This window comes from Strongylocentrotus purpuratus, unplaced genomic scaffold, assembly GCF_000002235.5.
Source record: "Strongylocentrotus purpuratus isolate Spur 01 unplaced genomic scaffold, Spur_5.0 spur5_scaffold_14, whole genome shotgun sequence".
In the NCBI taxonomy this organism is placed as follows: domain Eukaryota; kingdom Metazoa; phylum Echinodermata; class Echinoidea; order Camarodonta; family Strongylocentrotidae; genus Strongylocentrotus; species Strongylocentrotus purpuratus.
This window is the reverse complement of record NW_022145599.1, coordinates 25327573-25349891: the sequence shown is the minus strand read 5'-3', so window position 1 is coordinate 25349891 and position 22319 is coordinate 25327573. Positions and strand designations below refer to the sequence as shown.

Here is a 22319-nt window from a genome sequence, read left to right as displayed (position 1 = left end):
CAGTTGATGAGGATAGCGACAATTCTGAGGACAACACAGAGAACTATCAGATCTTGATAAGTGGGTCGGCACAAGGAGATGCTGGACAGGGGAGGGTTGACGAGGATAGCAACAGCTCGGATGACAACACAGAGCATATCGGGGTGAGGAGTGGGTCGCTAGTAGAAGATGGTGATTATCAAGAAGATCGTGTTAGAAGAGGAGAGGCTTATCAGAACATCCGTCATGCACTCGAATTAGAAGCTCAATACCAAATTGATTTACAGAATGATCTAGATCCAACCTCAGCTTCAAGTATGGAACGCCGAGGCAGGCAGGTCGCAGCGCTGCTTTACTACTCGGTAGCCATCCGTGCAGTCCAGGACCAGATCGGAGACCTTTCAGCAAGACGGACCGATGGTATATCAAGAACAGGTCTACTGCCTATATTGTTTGAAGAGTCACAGCCCGCGATGGGTGATTACTTCGCCGAAGGTGACGACACACCGAGCGATACGGATGACGAATACCACGAGATGGGGTTGGAGGAGATCGTCGACACGGTGCCGGTCGAAAGAGAATTTTTCGAGGGAGATTATAATAGTGCAAGTAGGAGAAGCCGATTTAATAGACGTGGTCACTAATTTTCAAATCAGAAAACGACGAGGCGCTTGCAAATCGAGTTGACACAATCAAGAAATATGCATTTCGTCATTAATTTGATGCAGAAACAGCGACTTAGAATGTGTATTCGGGATTATTTGTTTCTTGCTTGACCATCACATGAACAATTATTACGAAGAGGCATGCTTCATAACTTGACAATACATTGCAGTACTGCAGATTTGAGGTAATTTTTAGAAACCACTGCCAATTCTTTTTTGTAGATTATGTGTAACCCGGATTCTAGTCGTAGGCAGTATTATCATAGGCCTATACATACAAAAACAAGAAAACCAGAGATATAGGGAAATTAGTTGTCGTGTGAATGATACCAATGATCGAAGGATAGTGAGAAAACCTTATAGAACCTCCGAATAACAAAGGGATTTTGAAAAGCTTGAAGACATTTTTAATGAGATATATTATAGCTTGGGAACAAGGGCGAAAAAACAGGCGAAATTTATGAAGAGAATTCTTTCGGCTTAAACATTCAACTGAGCGATAAGATGACCAAGCTCATGGGGACTGTAATGAAGAAATGTAATCGTTTTTGATGGAAGGTTATGAGCGGTTGATCAATGAAACCAGCTATAGGAAAGCAACGAATAATTGAGATTAAGAGTCTAGAATACCGACAAACGTAACCGCAATAACAGTGTTACTTTGTAATAGTTAGCAATTTTGAGGACGAAATGTATTTAAATTTGTCTACACGTCTAGCTTAAAAAAACATCCTCAATTCTTGTCTCTTAAAAGAACCTCACTTGAATTTGGACATTGACACATCATTGCCATTTTTTTCTTCACGGAAAACAATTCTTAAAAGGACACTTAGATGTTATATACTTTTAGAACGTAATGATCTATGAATGATTAAAGAATGAAAATGAAATACATAATGCAGGAAATCAAGGGCATGTGTCATTTTTGGATAAAACCTTGTTGCAATATATGACAATTGTGTACACGAGTGTTTATTTCTATACTGAAAAAAGAAGTATTTCTTGCATCGTCAAATGACCCTGGGCCTGGATGAATGAAATCTAGGTATAATTACAGGAACCATCATGAATACAGGGTTGCCCAAAAAAACAGACTAAAATATTTCAAATAATTCGAGGCAAATTTCCTCGGTACCAGACAAAAATTGATACCAAGTTTTCCAAAATTAATTGAATATTTCTTTTTTAGACGCCTTTTTGTGAAATAGTGTTGGAGATCATCCACGAGCAATGATGGCAGATAATGTACCATACTGTGTACTTTCAGAAATAGTATTATGTTTGAGGTTTGGACAAGCTGTAATAAACGTTAGATGAAACACAGACATAAAACTCCACACATATTTCTTTTAAGGTGCTATTATAGGCAATAATCGGGGCAGCAGCGCCAGGAGCGTCAAAACGTGACGGACATGTGCGCTATATAAGAAGCCACCATTATTATTATTGACTTCCTAAACACAGGCATGAAATTATGTGAATTTTTTTAAACGCAGCTCAATTCTTGCTGGACAAAATTTTAAAATCCTACATCACGTCACAAAATACTCCCTAAAACAAAAACCACTCGAACCCACATTATTGGAAGTATTCTAGACCGTTTCTATTGAGCCACCCTGTATAACTCGAAATGAAGGCAAAATGTCCCAAATATCCATCTTAACCAATGTGGGTTACAAATTATGATAATAATTATGATGATATTGGGTTCTTTTATAGCGTGTATGTCCGTAAGATTTGGCACTCTTATTGTACACCTGCACCAAAAATACCCCACAACAAACATACTCACAAACACACACACATCAAAAAGACGGTATTGGTGTTAAAAATACAAATCGTTTGTCTTGATCCTTTTTATAAAATTACTTCTAAACTGTCTCTCTTCTCTCTCACTGTAACGTTTATTTCTCATCTACTCTGGGATTAACTTAACTTGAAACAATCATCGCAGCATTGGATTGTATATGCCATACTTAAAAAAAGAAACGAAAGAGAAGAAGCTTGCATTGAAAGATTCATGTTTAATCATTTAAATTTCTGTACACTTGTACATGATCATGATTAAATCACAAAATTCACATGGCGACAACGAACATATTTCAAATATAAAAAGCATGAAATCCACTCACTAGACACAGGTAAATTTTCTCACATACAGTCAAAATAAACAAATAACTTTTTTCTATCGATTAAGTTTAAAGTGTAAGAAAACGTGTAACGGTACATATTCTGTGTCACAAATAAATGCTGTTGTTGAAATATAACAAAAACAGCAAAAAATATAAAACAGATATTAAAAAGAAGCCCAGGTATGACATTTAAACGGTGACAATTAACATAAGATGGGTCTGGTTTTACCAATGCCCCATCATTTGAATAATAATTGGTAGTACTTTTATAACATTGTGACAATATCGCTATTAAGAATATGATTTCACGTTTTTAATGTACTCAGACAATATTTCAAAAATGTTATGAACTACAAACTCTGCTCAAAATGTCATAACAATAACTATAAATACAATACAAACTTTTGGAAATTAGATTTCACTATTTGTTTGATTGATAACAAAAATTCATTGAAAACCTTGTTGCTTTATTAATCCATGATGAAATGCAAGATTTTCTACAATATTCACTTGTACATTTTGGAGAATATTATGTGAGGGAGCGTAGCAACCGAGAGAGATTTTCATTAGTCTATAAATGCTGCACTCTTGGGCCCTCCAGAGCCTAAATGTGTGTTGCAGTCTTTAGTCAGTATTTGCTATACATTTTTTTGTGTTCAGTTTTTTAAACCCCCACCCCCGGAATCACCGCCCCTGATCTGATAATGCACACAAATACCTAAGATATGCCCCACTGCATATTTAGAAGATCCTTAGAAGGCTTGCATCACAAATGCTATCTATACTTGTGTAAGTTTTACATTTAACATTGCTAATTAGGGGACCTTTGAAATAGGCTATTGGGAAAAGATGTACTGGTATTGTGGTATAATTTTTGTGCTAGGGAATGAAAATAAAATTTGAAAAACATTGGCATACATACAGCTCAACCCCTACACTATAAACATTACTCCTGCTATGTAGAATGTACAATTATATCACGAATATCATGAATTTTACATACAAAACAAATAAGATCTCTTCAATATTTTTAGCACATAATTAAGCCTCATACATATCGAAATATGAAATGTAAATGACGAAAGAAAAGTTTTTATGTGGAAAAACACTGCCGTGCATACTGAATTTACACCTTGACCCTGTACACATAAACAAATTATCCCTTCATATTACTCATTGCAGGTGTACATGCAGTATCAAAAATAATATCACCTGACAAAGTGTTGCAGTGGCGCACGAAACGTGGTGATCTTTTAGATCCCTTGTTGACCATACATTGCGAGACGAACGAATATCACTAGCAAAATTATCCCTTCTCTGAAGAGCACATATCCACATCATGAATATCATGAAAAAAGTACATTTATAACACGTTATCATCTCATTAATTTAACATATTTTCAAAATTATATTGCATCATTTATCTAAAGAGAAGGGAAGTATAAGTTTAAAGGTAATACAACATTTTGGTATGGGGTCATGAATTTGGTTCATATGAACAATATTCAGTGATCGTTGTTGCGGTTGAAATGGAGTCTTAAGTGATGAAATTGCAAATAATAAACTAAATGTTGTATAGCTCCCTCTCAAGACTGATATTACTTCAGCTTTAATTGTTTCTTGACTACAATCGACCAATTTGCTATTCCCGTTTGGAAATCGTATATCAGAACTGCATATTCTGAGATTTTCACGGTCGTAGCTACCACGGAATGGCCTTAGCCGCTATTTGAAATATTTGAAACTTACTGGGAGTACCAGTAAATTTTGATCATTTGATTTCTCAAAAGCAGAAGTGTTTTAAGGGCTAAATTTTCTAGTGCTTATAATACATCCACAGGGGCATCCAAATAATTATATCAAAATTTTAAAGATTACTATCCATTCAATTTTCCCAAAAAATTTGCATTACCTTTAATGCTAAATACAATAACGGAAGATGAAAATTGTCAATAAAGCACACAACATAAACCTCATATACCTAATGCAATTCCAAGCAATTTTCACTTTCACACTGAATGAGATTCTGCATACCTAACTACAACATCAGACGCGAAGAGATTTGTTCCAAACTCAATCTTCTCTATGCACAGCTCACAAATCACATCCAGGTCTCTAAGGACAGAGCACTGATATGCACTTAAAGCAAGCCTAGCTGACCTCACACAAATTTACTGTTGTTACTGTGGACTTGGTGATAGGTAAACCAGTATGATTGCAGCGCATTCTGCCAAAATATCAATGTTATAAATAGCCAATTATTGGGACCATCAACCTGTCAAGCCTCGGAAGGCTTTTAATGATTGCCCTGTTTAATCTGCTTTATTTATATGAATTAATTTGATGTACATAGTATTATATCTTGAAATGCTTTGTATATATTTTAATGTTTGCACGAAGAATAAATAAAGAATGAACTGAATTTCAAGATTATTTCTACCCATCAAGGCAAATAAAGATGAGGTGTAGACTTCCATATCTTCATTGTGAAACTGTTTGTGCACATTATTGTAATTTCATAAAAATTTAGCAACAGTATAATAGCTATAAAAAAAAATACATGAGAAATCTTTTTACCTGAATATTAAAGATTTGAGTCAACCTTTTAAACCAATTTAACTCATTACATCACGGACATCTTCGATAATTCGATTCTTAATTGATTAATTTACTTTATGTTGTCAAGCCTCCTAACTACATATATATATAAGCAGTGCATGTATACATTTAACTTCAGTTCCTGAGGATGGTCATGAATTAAATGTCAACCTTCAAAGTCATTATGACTTTGATTGATGTTTTTTTTTTCCTATATCAGAATCTATGTTCACATTATTTGTGGCAACTATGAACACCAGTTAATTTCAATCATTTCGCCTGCAAAGGGGCTAATATATTTCGCAGCCATACAGATGTATGTTTTGTGCACTGTAAACCTGAAAAACTCTGAAAATGCTTGAAACAAGAGTGGTGTCAGGGCTTGAAATCAGTTGAAAGCAATAAAACTGGCATCCTGTTTAAGGCGAATTTGAGATGGATGCATAATGTAGTATTACACCAGGTACTGCATAGAACAAAAGCATTGTGCATCATTCATAGCTTCTGAGAGAGCCCAACTATTCCTCATTCAGGGATTTTTTTTGTTGTTGCAATTCATCACAGAGCCATTCCAGGCAAGAACTAAGAAGAGTTGAAATAAGAAGTTACTTATCGCAAACTTTCAGCAAGTTGAATAGCCCCCTAAAGTCCTTCTTCCACAAGTCCCATAGCCCCTCAAATAGCCCTTAAAATTTCCTTCTAGGGACAAAATTCTTGTCCAAAATTTGAATTGAGCCCCTGAAGAAGAGAAATTTCTAGGGTCGAATGAAAGTGGGACATCACTTAAATGCAAGCTGTTCATTTCTTCAGCAAGTCTGCGAGGTCATCCACACTGTTCACAGGCAGCTGGCACTGGTAGTTCTCGCACACGTACGCCGTAGCCTTCCCATCTATCCTCTGGAGTGTCTTGAGGATGTCTAGGCGTGACGATAGAAAGCTGGATGTCTGGCCTTCGTCGGTGAGGATGAGGACTTTGTTGGGTAGGTAGTGAGTATGGACACACTGCAGGAGTTGCCTGGTGTCCTCTGCTTGCGGGTCACCACAGATGATGATCTGTGATCGTGGAAAGAGCACAAGGGTCAGTTAATACTGAGGTTGAAGGTAGTATAGCTTTGCAAATAATGGTTAACGCCATCTTCATCTTCTTTTGGACAACTGCACGCAAACGAATGGACTTAATTAACGGTAGTCAGCGACTTAATCTCTACATGGTCAGCGTTTGTGATACAGACTGAAGTCTCCTCACGCTTCGGTTTCGCGTATGTTGACGCACGTGATTGCTGCCGTCGCGTTGTCCGTAGTCGTATTATACCCGATTGGGCCCGAGTCAGGCAACGGGAAAGACACGTAGTCTCGTCAGGCTACACTCCCTATAAACTCACAGGTGACACTGTGCATAATTGACTGAAAGTCTTCGCTGATTGGCTCGAGCATGTATTTTTCTATATTGTTATTGTTGCTCCATTTTTTTTTGGGGGGGGGAGGTAATTATGTGTTATTTGAAAAATATTATGGCTTGCCCTACCTGGCAACATTTAATGTATGCAATTTGCATTCTGACTATTGAAATACATTTTTTCGTAACTGGCAAATCAAATAATTTGTAACGAGGCACTTAACATAGACTTGTGCATTAAATTTGATTTCATTAAGAAAATGGCACATTTGGACATCCTTTCACGCTACCTGCTTGGCTGTGCTCTCTTGAAAGAGCAGTGCTGAGGCCATCTCTGGCAATGCTATGGGTATCTTCTGCAGTCTCTCCCCAAAGACAGAGAAGAGCTTGGAAGCCTTCTCCTGGTAGTCTGGTCTGTTCAGGTAGTGAGAGAGCCTCAGGAGATTCATGCAGGCTACCGAGTTGGCACTGGGCTCTGCACCATCTTGGTCTGCAAGTTCAAGTTAGGTTATATATCACATTGAATCGTCTTGAAATTGGGAGAAGCATGCAAACATGAGCTTTGTCAACTTTCTAACTTTGTTATGGAGGTTCAAGATATGATAAAGAGAATTAAGAATTCATACAGTAGGTTTGCGGATGCATCATGTGAGAGAGGGGGGAGGATTGGGGAGTACCTGAAAAGGATTCTCTGTAATCTTTCTTTCTTGAGTGTGCGTAGTCCTGAAAAGGACTATTGGTAGTCTTGAAAAAGTAAAAATTTATCACCACCAATTCTACATGATTTACAGACTGAAATGCTGTGTAGATGGGGTTGAATAAAAATAAATTAATCAAGATGGGAGGGGGGGGGGGGATCTCAGTTAGTACATCCAACAATTATTTCTTTCAAATCTGTGTCCCAAATTATGAGTGCATGTCATATACAGGATGTTAGGCCTAAAAAAAAGAAGATGTTGTATTGCTCTTTGCGACTGACCCAAAAATCTTGAAATCTAGTTCGGCTTTTTAAAAAATTCTTCTTTTTTTTACCGTTTTTTAGAGAAAAAAATTGTATTAAAGCATTCAAAACTGAGAAATATCAGCCCAAAGGGGGAGTAAAAACACAAAAAGATTTCTGACCGACCAACCGACCCATGTTTTGGCACCTAAAGGGCAATACAACATCTTTTTTTTAAAGGCCTTATGGTAAACTGCATCTAAAAGGTGAAGAACAAATTGCTCACCTTCCTTTAACCTGAGGAGGATGGAGGAGTCTTTATCGGTGGTGGAGAAGTATCCACCATTCTCTGTATCCCATAGCAACTCATCCAGCTTCTCTTGGAGCTGACTTGCCCATTCAATCCACTGCTCATCATAATTAGCTTCATAAAGATCCAGCAGGCCTCTGATCAGGAAGCAGTAGTCATCTACAAAGCCCTGGATTGGAATGGGGCTGATAGGGAGAAAACAATTAAAGGAAAATTGACAGTGATAAATTCCTTCAAATTCAAATGTTTTTCCCCTCTCATATATTCTTCTACACTGTAATTTCTTGTAAAAATAAGTACTCATACACTCGCAGAATCATCCATACATGGCGCTGTGTCAATGTCTGCGGTGCTTGACCTCTCAGTTGAAAAGCGTTTAAACCAGAATTATCAGCAATATTCAGGGAATATTTGCATTGTACTCAATAAATACTAAATAAAATAATCTAAATTATAAAAGATCTCAATTCCATACCAGTTTGGGCAAACTCATTTTTTGTGGAATTCTTATGAATTGAATGTTGAATTTCCAAATACAGAAATCATCCGAAATCGGAAATTAAACTTCAGAATTTGGCTGCACACCTGGGCATCACTATGTAGCCACACACATGCACTTATACATCTGCAAGAATCTTCAGCAGTAAAGGTGGCAAATTATCTTGAAGAAGAAGAAGAAGAAGAAGAAGAAGAAGAAGAAGAAGAAGAAGACAATGACACAAATCTTCATCCATTACCAACCATTTTCAACAAATTAAATGGTTTTGTAACATTTAGAAAGAGTGTCTGATTGACTTACATTTGAGCAATGTCTCCCTCTTTGTTCCTATAGGCACTCCTGAGCAGGCAGCCTGTGGAAGGGTCGTATAGGTGCTGCCTGATGAAGGTTACCGCTTGTTCTGCTCGCTTTGTGAATTCTGGGGCTTGAAGGACCTGCCCTGCCCTTGAAAACCCAGATATCATCAACCCTACAACATTCCAGAGAGAAGAAAAGAATGTACTCAAAATTTCACAAAGGCACTTAAATAGGCCCGATTCCAAGTTTATGTATACTTCTTTTTATGACTTGAAAGCATGCCAGAGGCTTGTCAGATGTAGCAACAATGATATGGATGTCATTCTTACCCATAAACATGCTGTACAAATATTTGTGTTAATGTCCTTCTGGCCCTCAATAAAGCTTATGTCTGTGATTTTTACCTATGACTCTCTGTAAAACATTGGAATTACCGTAAATCTCTGTATATAAGACGCACCTTTTTTCCACCAATTTTGTTTTTTGCAAGTCGGGGTTGCTTCTTATACACAGGTACAGGAATTTGTTAAAGTGTGGATTAATGCCCCTCCACCTGGCACTGTGCCTTGCAATGTCTCTGTGTGTTGACTCACCAGTCAGAAACTGGAACAACACTACCTGTATGTCCAGATTTCTGTTTGGACATAGAGGAAATTTGTCTGTCATCTTTAGTTTTAAAAACGACATTGTTACTATTTTTTGTGACAAGTTCACAAGCACAAATCGGCGCCTTCAACTGCACCTGGCAGTAAAATAAAGGTCCTTCCCCGCATGGATTTTTGAACACAGACCTGGCTTGCTGCCTAAGGAGTCGTTTTTTTCTAGACCCCCAAAACAGGGGTGCGTCTTATACACAGGTGCGTCATATACACAGAGATTTACAGTAATAAGTTTCTGGCTCTCACCAGACAGTATGTCTTTGACTCTTACCATTCCACGCTGTGAGCATCTTATCATCGAGGTGAGGGCGAGGGCGCTCTAACCTGACCTTGTGCAGTGTCCTCCGGGCTGTCTCCAATGCTGCCTCTACCGTCCCTTCGGTCAGACCAAGCATCGATGCAGTGGAGGCCACGTCACCTCGAGCTATGAGTACGTTCTGATCCTTCAACTCACCATGGGGGTCCTAGTGTAAACAGGATTAAATTACACTACTTAGTACTGGGGGTCCTAGTGTAAACATGATTAAATTACGCTACTGTTAAAGATGAAGTTGAGTTCTGGTCACGCGATTGCATTGTGTAAGAAACGGTGTGGAATCGACCAGAAATCTAGCATATAAGTATTCGTGTGTATTACAAGGTTCTGGAATCATCAAAATGATAAGAAATTTGGCCAAGTCTTGGTCTTGCTAAATTTACAAACACTGTACACAGAAAAATGTGTATGGGACTACATGAACACGTGGCGTAAAAATCTGTCCTGACTTTTACGATGTTACATGACATATTTAGAATATGAAGGCATTTAAAGAGCCATGCTTTTCAGGAACATGTTTTATCTGATGTTCTTCCACACTTGCATAATAACAACAATAACGCTTACAAATTATTTTTCACCTCTTCCCAGAACTCAACCTTCTCTTTAAAGACGCGTAGTAGTGGGCTCTTATGGGAAATTCGACACCATTTGGGTGTTTAACCAATAGACGGTGTTGTCAAACACCAGGATTAGCCTTCAGTTTTATGACCAACATGCCTTACGTAATGCTCTGCATTTCCCACCAATGTCCCAATATGGAAGAGTGATTATATCACATAACCCTCACCCGAAGAGTTTCCAAGAGACTATAGGGTATTTCTTGATGGGACCACATGTTTGCTGTGTGCAAGACTTGTACACCCAATGGCAGTTCCACCTAGTCTGGTGTGATTATGACCTACTGCATATGGAAATGACAACCATCTCCCTAAGCTTCTGTGCACATGAAATATACCTGAGTGTTCCTAAGTGCTTTAGATTCACCAAAGTTTCATGCCATAAAATCATTTGATCACACTTGACACAACACTGAACTTTTGCGATCAAGAAAAGTTTCTTGCCATGAAAATTGATATCATTTTTCATTCAGGAGAGTTTCATTTGGTGAAAGTTTCTTGTTTACCAGTAGAATGGACGAGTCATTATTTCATATCAATATCAATTGCGGAATATTTATATAATATTGACTGGCCTTGAGGGGTATATCAGAAATATTGACCAAGCTCAGATCATATTGCCCCGAGTCGAAAGACGAGGGCAATATGGTCTTAGCGCGGTCAATATTTCTGATATCCCCCGAAAGTAAAGCCAGTCAATATTTTTATTGTTATCCAAATCAGACATCTATAGCAAATAGAGACATCCACCATAACAATCTCAAGAACTGAACAAACTTTGTCAAACCAACACTGTGCATCCAGTGCTTGACAAAATTTTCGATACACTACAAACAGTGTGTATTTGGTGTGATTATTACGTCACAATAGAGTGCGCGCAAAGTGTGCAGGTTCTCGTACGCATAATATTAATAGATGCGCAATGAAAATGCGAGACCGTGGAAAATACCAAGGTATATTTTCACTCGTCTCTACACGCAAAGTCAATACGCGCAGGGAGACCAAGGAAAATACAAAGAATATACCCCTCCGTTCCCACTGCTAGTGAAAACTAGGGCAATACGGTTTTGTAAATGACCAGCTCAGATGTCTGATACGGGTAATAATAATCAATCATCAATTTTGGCCAATCAAATATTTATTTCAATACAGCAATTATACACAAAAGATTTGGCAGTCACTTATTTTAATAGTGAATTTAGTGTCACACAAATTGAATGTAGATGTATCCTCACTAAATTTCACTTTAAATTGCTGAATATTAATCAATCATCAATTTTGGGCAATTACATACTTATTTCAATGCAGCAATTACACAATTATCATCAAAAGATTTTGGCAGTCGCTTATTCAGTGAATTTATGTCACACCAATTAAAGTACATGTATCCCTACTAAATTTCACTTTAAAGCACATCTGTACTAGTTTATAGGAGGGATTAGACCACTCTGCAAGATCACTGGACGGGTGGTTATCTCATCAAATCAGCTCTCAATTAGCATAAGAAAACGAAGATCATGGGGAACCAATGGTCACCGATTAGGCATTGTTTGCTATATAGAGGGAGCAAGTAGCTACAAGTAGTACAGTGAAGCTTTAAAATCACTGTTAGTATGAACTCTACCTGTTCAAAGTCCACATTGCCTCCTGTTTTGATGTCATAGTGCTTGCAGAACACATCTGCTAACGTGACCAAGTCGGATCCTTCCACCGTATCGCTCAGATGCGTCCTGACCTCCATGTCCGTCCAGACACAGAAGGCGCCTTCTTTCTTGTGCGTCTCATCCGCTGCAGGCAGGGAGTCAGCATCCTCTGCACTGTAGAAACCACCTGCCTTCAAGGAAAAAAGAAAATGCAGAAAAACATTTGCTTACACATCATGTAATCATATGCTTTTGTAAATATCTTATGTTTATTCAGATACCCAAATTTATATACAAACCTATTCATTGGGACCTACACAATACAAGCTTTGTTATTTAGCATTTTCAATGTATTTCATACTTATGATTGTATCCTTTGTTATAACTATTACCATGTAAATTTCGTTTTCTGTATTGTATGTTTAGTTATAATTATTACCATGCTCATTATGTTCAATTATGTTGTCTTTGATAAAGTGGAAATAAAACTTGAAACAAATACCTTTGTCATCTTTAATACTAAGGGGTTTTTTTCTTGAAAGGTTCATTAAAATACATTAAAATATGTTTACTGTATTCAGATAAATGTATCTGGAAATTTATATTTCCAATTTAATTTCAAGTTTAATGTTTGAAGAGACAATTAAGAAATTGGAAATGCAATCATTGAATATATAGAAGGTGCCAGATTGATCACATGTCCACAAATGAAAGGCAATGTATTATTTTGTTCAGTTAGGAGGAGGATGTTTATTTTAGATGCTAGAATATCTGGGGGGGGGGGGGAAGAATTTAATCTCCACATTTTGATGACTTACTTTGTCGCTCAAGTCTCGACCTACGTACTCTAATATATCTCGAGCCACATCTGCAAAAACAGCATCTTTGGTAATCTGAGATTAACAGAACAAATAGGAAAGAGTACAACAATGTTAATCTCAGTACTGAAAAAAAAAGTAGAGTGGTTACATATCAAAAAGTGTTATTACACATGTGTACATTTGTTAACTTCTTTTACTATAGTTGCATTGTGGATGAAGCGATTCTTTCATATGGGCAAAAAATAAATAAGGTTAAGCAGCACTATTGAGGTCTAGATGGGCTACGGGGGCAAGTCCGCTTTGTGTTTACCTGGTATGCATCAAAATTAGCTGGTCATACAACATCTTTCCATTTCTTTGTTTGCTGTAGCACCCCAAATACGATATATTATGTAATTTTGGTCCATTGATAGGAATACCCATACACTTATGCTCATTTTCCTGGTCACAAAATGTCTTTTTACTGGTAAATGAATATTGTTTTCCTGTGACCCCCTGTACATTAATTTTGGTCCGTTGGTAGGCATCTGATTACTGTATGACAAATACTTGTTGTTCACTCAACATTTTGTCAAACGATATATATTTCTGTAGCACCATGTGCAGGAGAGATGGTCTTGGAAAGTCACTTATAACAGGAACAGTGGAAGCCAGACGAAGAAGAGGCAGACCTGCTATTTCCTGGTTCAAAGACATCCCCATATGGACAGGGAAAAAGCTGTCAGAGGCAACAAGAGCAACAGCAGACAGAGAAGGATGGTGTAAACTTGTGATCGCTACAACAGCGCAGCTAGCACCACGTGACTGAAAGTACAGCACCCTGTACATAAGTAGCAAGTTTTCGCACTGCGATGCAAGTGCTGATTACAGGGTATTTAAATGAGCTCGGCACCCTGTACTAGCTCGACTCCCGACATTATTACAGCTGAATACCGTTGTAGATTTGGAAGCTACGCAGATATTTTCGCCCGGAGTGCAACCCCCTGCATAGATTAGCGTTGTAGAAGGCTGTAATATCTTACCTGATACGCATCTAGGTATGCTACGGCTAATTGTCCCTGATCATACAGCATCTTCTCAAAGTGAGGTACATGCCAGAAACGATCTGTGGAGTACCGATGGAAACCCTGTACAAAAGAAAGCAAATACACACTTGAACTGTCTTCCACCAAGGGGCATGTACTTGAAACAAATTGCAACTCTGTATGAATAACTCGAACTAACATGATCTCAAAGCCTCGCACAAGTGCTAAACATAGGAATGCAACACATGCGAGCAGGTTTCTGCTTTAAAAGCTTCTGTTGTAGACTTCATGTATATATAACTTAACATTGATTTTATAGTGTTTAATTTGACAAAGAAGAGCCCAACATTGATTTCATACAAAATTTAATTTTCTTTCAACTGGATCTTGAAGCTTTTTTACCTGACTAACATGATAATGTATCCCCCCCTCTAGCCATCACCTTAAGGGTATGCAGAGACATCTTTAACCCATATAAATTGTATGCTGACAACCAGAAGAATGTCAAGTCTTAGGAAAAACAATTAGCCTAAGAGTTAACATCCTTCCGGCTTTCCAAAGACAAAATAACCTTGAACACAACTAGCTTACACCAACCTCCACCCTGGTGAGGTAAATGGGTACCTGGTAGGATTTTTCCTTGAAATGCAGTGTGCGCTGATAACTGCTGCCGAAGCTAAAGCTAGGGTAATAATTTCCAAAGCTTTTTGGAAGCACATAGAGACGTTATTTCATAATGTATTATATGCGCTATTCAAGAACTGAATATTATCAGTATTACTATTACACAATAAAGCTCCTTACCTGACTGACATGGTCGTGTATCCCTCCTTTAGCCATCATCTTCAGGGTATGTAAGCACATCTTAAGGCCTCTCTCACCTATCTCACTCTCACCAGGGGGACTTGAATACAGTCTAAACAGGAAGTTGAAATTCACTGCAATAAAGAAATATACACATACCAGTGATTTATTGCAACCAAGTTACCATAATACACTGTCACAATTGACACAAACACAATTTGATTGGTAATCCCAGGTTGTTTGAAAAAGAAAATATATTCAAAATATTACTCAATATTTATTGGTCTAAATTTCAGTATGTTGCATGTGATCCATCTCTCTAGTGTGCCCTCAAAGTTGTTTTCGTCTCTTAATCACAACCATAAAGAAGAAGCGACCGGAAGACCAACAGGACTACCTTTTCTTCTGTATACTGTTGATGTTGATGTTGATAGGACATGGAACAAATATTTATTGTAGGGCTCACAACATTTTCCTTTATCAACGATGTAGATGTTTGGTTTTCCAAATAGGAAAGTGTTTCATGATATGCTGTCTAGTGTTTTGCTCTAACATCAGAGGGGTGAGTGCAAATAAATATAAAAAACAACAACAGCAACAACAACCACTCATTATTGCGCTCTATCATTTCAAGAAATTGATTTCTGCAAGGTACCCATTTATCTCACATGGGTTGGGTGTGGCACATGTAGATTGATATCTTGCCAAGGACATAAGTGTCGCGGCTGGACTCAAACAGCAAACCTTGTGATCCACAGTCTGGTGACGTATCTATTAGACCACGGCACCTCCAAATAATCCAATCTATTTTTCAACCTCTGCAATTACCATACCTTTTCTCCAACACTATGATATTACCATTCAGTTTTTTCAATCACTCTGAAAACAAAATTACTTTGGTTTCCTTACTTTGAATGACTCTACACGCATTACCTGGTTGAGGAAATTTAGGAGCTCCTCCAAACCCGCCATACTGGTTATCAAAGCTATCTGTGAGTTGCTTGAAGCACTTCTCCATGACCTCTGTCCCTAGGGGTGAAGGGTCACTGGTGGACTTGACCTTGACCGCTGCCTGCAGAGCTTCTATGATCTTAGTGCTTTGCTGTTCAAGGGCTTCTCTGTTTCCCCCCCACTGCAGGTAGGAAACATATAACCAAAATAAGTTTGAGAATCATCCCTTTGATTTAGGTTGTGACAATATTCTGTTTATGTGATCTACCAGTTGAGATTATAATGTTTATACTGAGGGAAGCCGCAAGACACACCCTCCGATACAGATGAATAAACATGCAGTCAGGCAAAAGTTTGGCACAGGATATCACTCTTTGAGATTTTATTATTTATAACATCCTCAATTCAAGTTCATAAAGCAACCAAAATGACACAAAGGCTTCTTTATTTGTAAATAAATGTCAACTGTGTGCAACAAAGGTCCTGCATATATCCACTGAGTTCTGTGTTATAAGATACAGATCTGTGACTCATATTATACTTTAACCCTATTTAGCCCGGGGGGGGGGGGGGCTTTAGAAGCCCCCCCCCCCTCGACATTTTCCGCGATATTTTTTTAACGCAAGAAAATCTTGCACTAAAATTTTGTGACTTTTTTCGAAAATCGGACCTACCGTTACAAAGTCACGTGTCCTTTTGTCTTTGCATGTCAGCCGAAAATCGCTCATTTTTGTGATTTGTGTACAAAACATATGGAAATCTCATTTTTCAATTAAAGAGATAAAACATTGGTTATTTGGTCTTGTTTATAGTTTAGGTGTTTATTTTGGGGTCAAAATAGTTGAATTATAGTTGGAAATGAAATAAAACTACAAAAACAATGAAATACATAAGTTAAAAAAACAAAGAAATACATAAGAAATTATCAAAACAATAGATAACATAAGGAATAACCCTGGTTTTTCAATTTTTGTGTTGTATTATTATTCCAAATGGTCTAACAAATATATGTAGTGAAAAGGAATGCTTAAATATGAATAATGTCTGATTTATGGGCAAAAATGTGAATTTTATGACCTTATTTGCATAAATTACCATAAATATGCAAATGAGTGAATTTTTCAAAAAATTGAAATTACCATAGTATTCTATACACTTCACTTGACATGAATGCAAATTTTCGCGGCGATCAGTCGTTTCATGGCTGAGATCATAGGGGTTGGGCATTAGAAGCCCCCCCCCCCCCCCCCCCCCCCCCCCCCCCCCCCCCCGGGCTATGCAGTTTCAAAATAGCCCGGGCTAAATAGGGTTAAGTCATCTCAGAAAGTGTACAAAGAGGCCATTATTACACACAGCTACAAATTTCCATCCCTCTCTAGTCATTAATTCAAAACTATTTTTCACAATGGCATTTTTTTCAGGTTGTTTACCGAGTCATGTCTAAGTGGGGCTAAATAAAACGAACTGGACCAGTCTAAGCTACTAACCTGCCTGGCAATTGACTGTAGAATTGTAGGAAACCCTGGTCTGCCAAACCTGTCATGAGGGGGAAAATAAGTACCCCCCATCAGGGGCTTGAGGTCAGGGGTCAACCAGACGCTCATCGGCCAACCACCACCTCCGGCAGTAGCCTAGAGAAGTGAAGAGGAGGGCAAGAAGGAGTTTAAATGATCCACAAATCTTACCATTACTTTGAATAGCATATAGTACCAACAAAATACATAGCACAAGGACAAGGCAAACTCCTAGCTATTTTCGCTTGAGCATGTATACCGGTAATGATAATGTATTGGATAATACTATAGTAATACCCATATCTAACTAAATGAGCGGATTGAACATTTTCCTGAAACATTGTGGGTATCAAACTGAATCCCCCAGTCAAATTATGTTTGAAATGGTGCCTTCAACAGGGTGACAAGGGCAAACAAGTCCGGTCTAAAAAATATACAGGTCTCAAATCTGTTTAGCTACAAGCAAGAAGAGTCAAATGCAGTAATCACTTTGAATGTTTTCCAATTAAGATTGAATTCATTTTCACATCCTGACAATAGAGGCTATCTACCAAGACAAGTATAGTGGTTATTTATAATGTTTCTATTGGGTGACTTGGTTTGAGTCCACATTATTTTAACATTCAGGTAAATTGAATGAAATATTCAAAAACAGTTCTATGACACAAGCTCATGTGAAAATTTGTTCCATGGTCAATAACATTCAGTAATCAAAGTACATGCCTCAATCCTGGACTGAACACAGTACCTAACCCTAAACACCTTATCCCAGGGAATAATTTTCCTGGTATCGCATCGCAATTTGCTATGCATTTTTGCATGACTGCTATACAAAATATCTTTTGTGTAGCAGTTTTCTTCCATAGAAATGTACAGAATTTCATTTGAAATATTTATCCATCGGCTGAAATTGCTAATCAAAAAATTTGAGGAAAATTATTCCCTGTTATCCCAAGCCTAAACCCAACCGAAAAACCAAACTGTGACCCCAACCCCAACTCTAAACCTAACCCATTACGCAACTGTGACCATAACCTTCACTCTAAGCCCCCTTGAGAAACTAAAGCCTGAAGGCATTGTCACTAGGGGCATATTAGGTAACCTCTAGAGCACCAATAACCCATTGAGATGCACTTACTTGAATAAATGTCATATAGACCCTATCAACATCTGGTCTCTCCTCTCTGTCCACCTTGATGCTGACGTAGTGTTCATTCATCAGCTTTCCAATGTCCACGTTCTCAAAGGATTCCCTCTCCATCACATGACACCAGTGACATGTTGAGTAACCAACTAGAAAATAGACAAATTATTTGGATTTCAGTGTTACATCGGACAACCTGCTAAACTTTAAATATAAAAAATTAATTCTTCCTTCTTCAGTTTTCTAGTGTAAACATTCTCAGATAACGGAGTTAACATACTCAAACTCAAACTCAAACTCTCTTTCTATCTCTCTCTCTCTCTCTCTCTACCTCCCTCCCCCTTCTCTCTTTCTCTTTCCATCACATATCAGTGACTTGTTGCATAACCCACTATAAATACACACAGAAATATCAATTTAATTTCTCTTGATGCTTTCAACAACCTGCCATTGATTTATACATCAATAATCATTATCCATTTTTTTAAAAACATTTTTTTCATTTTCAATCATTCTCATAGGACTCCCTCTCCACCACATGACACAAGTGACATGTTGCATTAGCCACTGAAACATTAAAAATCATAAATACTGTCAAACATTGATTAGCCCATTATTAACACTTAAATAATTTGGTGATGCCGGATGACCCATTAAGAATACATTAAGTTATTACCCATTTTGCAAACACACATCACCAATAGCAAAAATGAATTGTTAATTATTCTTTTGTTATTGAAAATTACATTTAAAAGATTTCACTAGGCTCTCGGTTTTCCTTTTCATGCATTTCCTGCAGTCTACAATGCTTTCGGGTGAGTTTTCACTGAATTAAAAAAAATCTGTATATATTACTTATAAAAGAATTATACACTTAAATAATGCAGTTTTGTCTAAAATTTCAAAACACACAGGACTTAATCTCCACAAGACAACTTTTCAAATATTGCATAGTAATGTAAATCAAAATTCGGATATCATTCTTGATTACCTGAAAGGAAGATGAGTTTGTTTTCCACTCTAGCTTTATCAAAGGCTTCTTGACCCCAAGGATACCTGAAATAGAAATATATAATATATAAATATATATATTTATGTTTTTTTTTGTATAAATACTGCATTTGAAGGTATCCTACACATGTAAAAATGCATTTTTAAAAGAGTGACTTACAGACTCTTATTTTGAAAGAAACAATAAAATCTCAATGTCATAATGGACCAAATGTCTGGTAAAAATATGACATTACTGTGAGACACAAAACAGTCTACCACAAATTGAGGCAGAAGAGATTTATTGACATGTGGATGATAACTGTAAAAACTTACTAGACACATGAGTTACAAGAAGACTCACCAGTCTACAGGGTTGCTGGCATGTTGTAGTAAGTAGGGTGATTTCTCTTGCGCAAGTCTGTTGTTGCCCGCCTCCATACTGCCACTGGCTTGGTCGTCACTACTGCTAGAGGCCATCCTAGCTTGCAATAGTCTGACAAAAGGAAGAAAAGCAAGTGATGATGTAGTTGTCACTTATTTATAATGCATAAGATGTACTAGGGATAGATTAAATTATGTCGATCTATGGTTGTCGTTGCTCCAAACATAAACCATTGTTAGTCTTGTTTAAAACCTCTTCAAGTCACAATGGTTTCTTGGGTGTCAATTTAAAAAAATGAATGAATAAAATGATGAGTCCATAATTGTAACCAGTCATAAAGTGTCTCAAAGATAACCATTTACTTGCTCCAGGGTCGAAGGAAAACGTTTCTGTGAAAATGAACATCACACCCCAGTTGCCCCCCCCCCCCCCCACCTCAATTCTCATGACCATTTATGAATACATAGGCATTTTTCTGGGTGATGTAAACCAAGTGATATGTGTTGTCTTTTGAAGATTTGAATACCCTAATTGTGTCTCTGTAGAAATAGCATCTTTGTTTTGCTTAATTCCTGTTACTGCATTTGTTTCCAAGCTACAAAACAGAAGCATTTTTTTCTCTATACTTATCTCATTCTGAACACAATAAATGGATGTGTCAGCAATGAGTCTTAAATATTTTTGATTAATATTTTGTCATAGTCAAAGTAATTTATGTTGTACATATATAGAATTATAGAAGTAGTTATAGTTATAATTCTTACTAACATGAATGTGTCACTGCACCTTTTACCAGATTTACAGTATTGCTTGAAAAAAGTAGACACTCTTACACTGTGTCACGTGTGACTGCATGTATTATTCCATAGACTTTGGTTTTAACTTGGTGTTCATATCTTCTTTCTTTCAAGCAATACTGTCACTAACACTCTTAACCTAGAGTATCACCACTGTCTCCTAAAAACAATGCCACCACCACAATTTAAATCAGTCTTTAATCGCCATTCATAATGACATTACCCAATCTTACTAAGGTCTTGCTCTGCTAAAACAATGTCACCACCACAAAAATCAGTCTTTAATCGCCATTACTGATGAAATTACCCAATCTTACATAGGCTTTGCTCTGCTGTGTGCTGTTAACAAAGTGTTGTGTGTTGTCTTAGGTAGATGTGGATAGAGTCTGGCTACCCTTATCCCCCGTCCAATTAACGTTCTCAACATCAGATGGGTAAAGTCGCTGCATCACTTGAATAAGCTGGAAATAATAAATAGATTAAATATTGTTTAAACCAATATTTTTACAGATCAAGAGTTTAGTAAAGTAACAAGCACATAGTAGATAATCATTTACACAGAAGGATTTATATTGACTACAAAAACATGTACCACAAAAATCTGGCATTTTTAAGCTGATACTTGTCATATTTAGAATATGAAGTCATTTCAGGAGCCATGCTTTTCAGGGAATATTTTTTCTTTGATGTTCTTCCACACTTGCATAATAGTAACAATGTTATTGCTCACAAATAATATTTCACCTCTTCCCAGTTCTCAAGTCAACCTTCTCTTTAAATTAAGAATAGACATCTACGCATTACTACCCATCATAATCTTTAAACTGGTATTAAATGCTTTAAGATTCACCTTAAATTATTATATTTCGATACAAACTGGCTAGCAATACTCAAGTCTATATTTCATCAAAGCCACCAGACCTATTAAGACCTAGGCTACACATAAAAACACAACGTGCACATGAATACGCGGGACAAGGATTAAGAAAATGGTAGCATTACAGATCATAGAACATCATATTCACGCCTAATTTACGTTAATGAAATATACCAGCATTCATATCAAACTTATTTCAGAAACTTATCTACCTGATCAAGATTAATACTTTACTATATCAAGTATAAATGTCAATTAATGAATGAAAAGTGTGATTTTCAAAAAATAAACAAACCAAATAAAATGCCGACAGGTCCTTCGTACTAGTCTTGTGTTCAGCTATCTTTAATTGATTCCTAATGGTTATTTGGCTGTAATCATTCATAGAAACGACAAAAAATAGAATAATAAAATGAAAATGATATTTCAAACCTTTTAATGCAAATTTTATTGATATTAAGAAGAAATTCATCGACAGTTTAGTTTATACCAATTAAAAAAATGAAATAAGACTAGCTAAAATCGCCGCGTGATGAATCAAAACAAACGAGCACAGTCTGTGGCACAGCAAAGAAGGTAAATTTTATCTACTTCTAAACACCATGTATGTTTCATACAAAAGATGTAGATTTCAGATAGAGAAATGTAAATTAACCTAATACATGGCCTGGTATATATGTTAATTTTGTGCAGGCTTCGTCTCATAACCTCACCAACACACGTATTCACGCGAGATTATTTATACTGAAAATTGGATGAGATCCCCCGCCCAAGCTGCCCGCGTCTCGCGTCGACATGAGACTCTCCTTGTCTTGGACTTTGGCCTTGGCCTGGTTGAGCTCGGCTTGTAATACTTTTTGTTGGCTGGATTAGTACTTTGATACAAAAAGCTTCTTTGGAATTTTCTATAGAATTTTTGTGAAAACAATCATAATGACCCTGTATTTTGTCCTCTGA

The 22319-nt window shown here is 37.2% G+C and overlaps 1 protein-coding gene across 1 annotated transcript; it reads right to left on the bottom strand.

Moving 5' to 3' along the window:
- Positions 1-4793: 4793 nt before the first annotated feature.
- On the bottom strand, positions 4794-21116 carry LOC115918596 (spermatogenesis-associated protein 20-like). Its single transcript, XM_030984565.1, has 15 exons — positions 20803-21116; positions 19668-19799; positions 19305-19369; positions 18308-18462; positions 17143-17286; positions 15638-15836; positions 14705-14838; positions 13898-14002; positions 12873-12947; positions 12036-12245; positions 9747-9939; positions 8820-8988; positions 7997-8205; positions 7061-7260; positions 4794-6427 (listed from the first exon to the last, which is right to left on the bottom strand). The coding sequence occupies exons 1-15, from the start codon at positions 20910-20912 to the stop codon at positions 6173-6175; spliced, it is 2355 nt and encodes a 784-aa protein (XP_030840425.1). The 5' UTR covers positions 20913-21116; the 3' UTR covers positions 4794-6172.
- Between the last annotated feature and the right edge of the window lie 1203 nt (positions 21117-22319).

Excerpts from the sequence above, each read along its gene's own strand:
- LOC115918596 (XM_030984565.1), bottom strand. The coding sequence starts at position 20,912 with ATGTTGAGAACGTTAATTGGACGGGGGATAAGGGTAGCCAGACTCTAT. Across the intron at positions 17,287-18,307 it reads TCTATATGACATTTATTCAA|GCTACTGCCGGAGGTGGTGG; the intron begins GTAAGTGCATCT and ends TCACTTCTCTAG. Across the intron at positions 14,003-14,704 it reads TACACGACCATGTCAGTCAG|GGTTTCCATCGGTACTCCAC; the intron begins GTAAGGAGCTTT and ends TCTTTTGTACAG.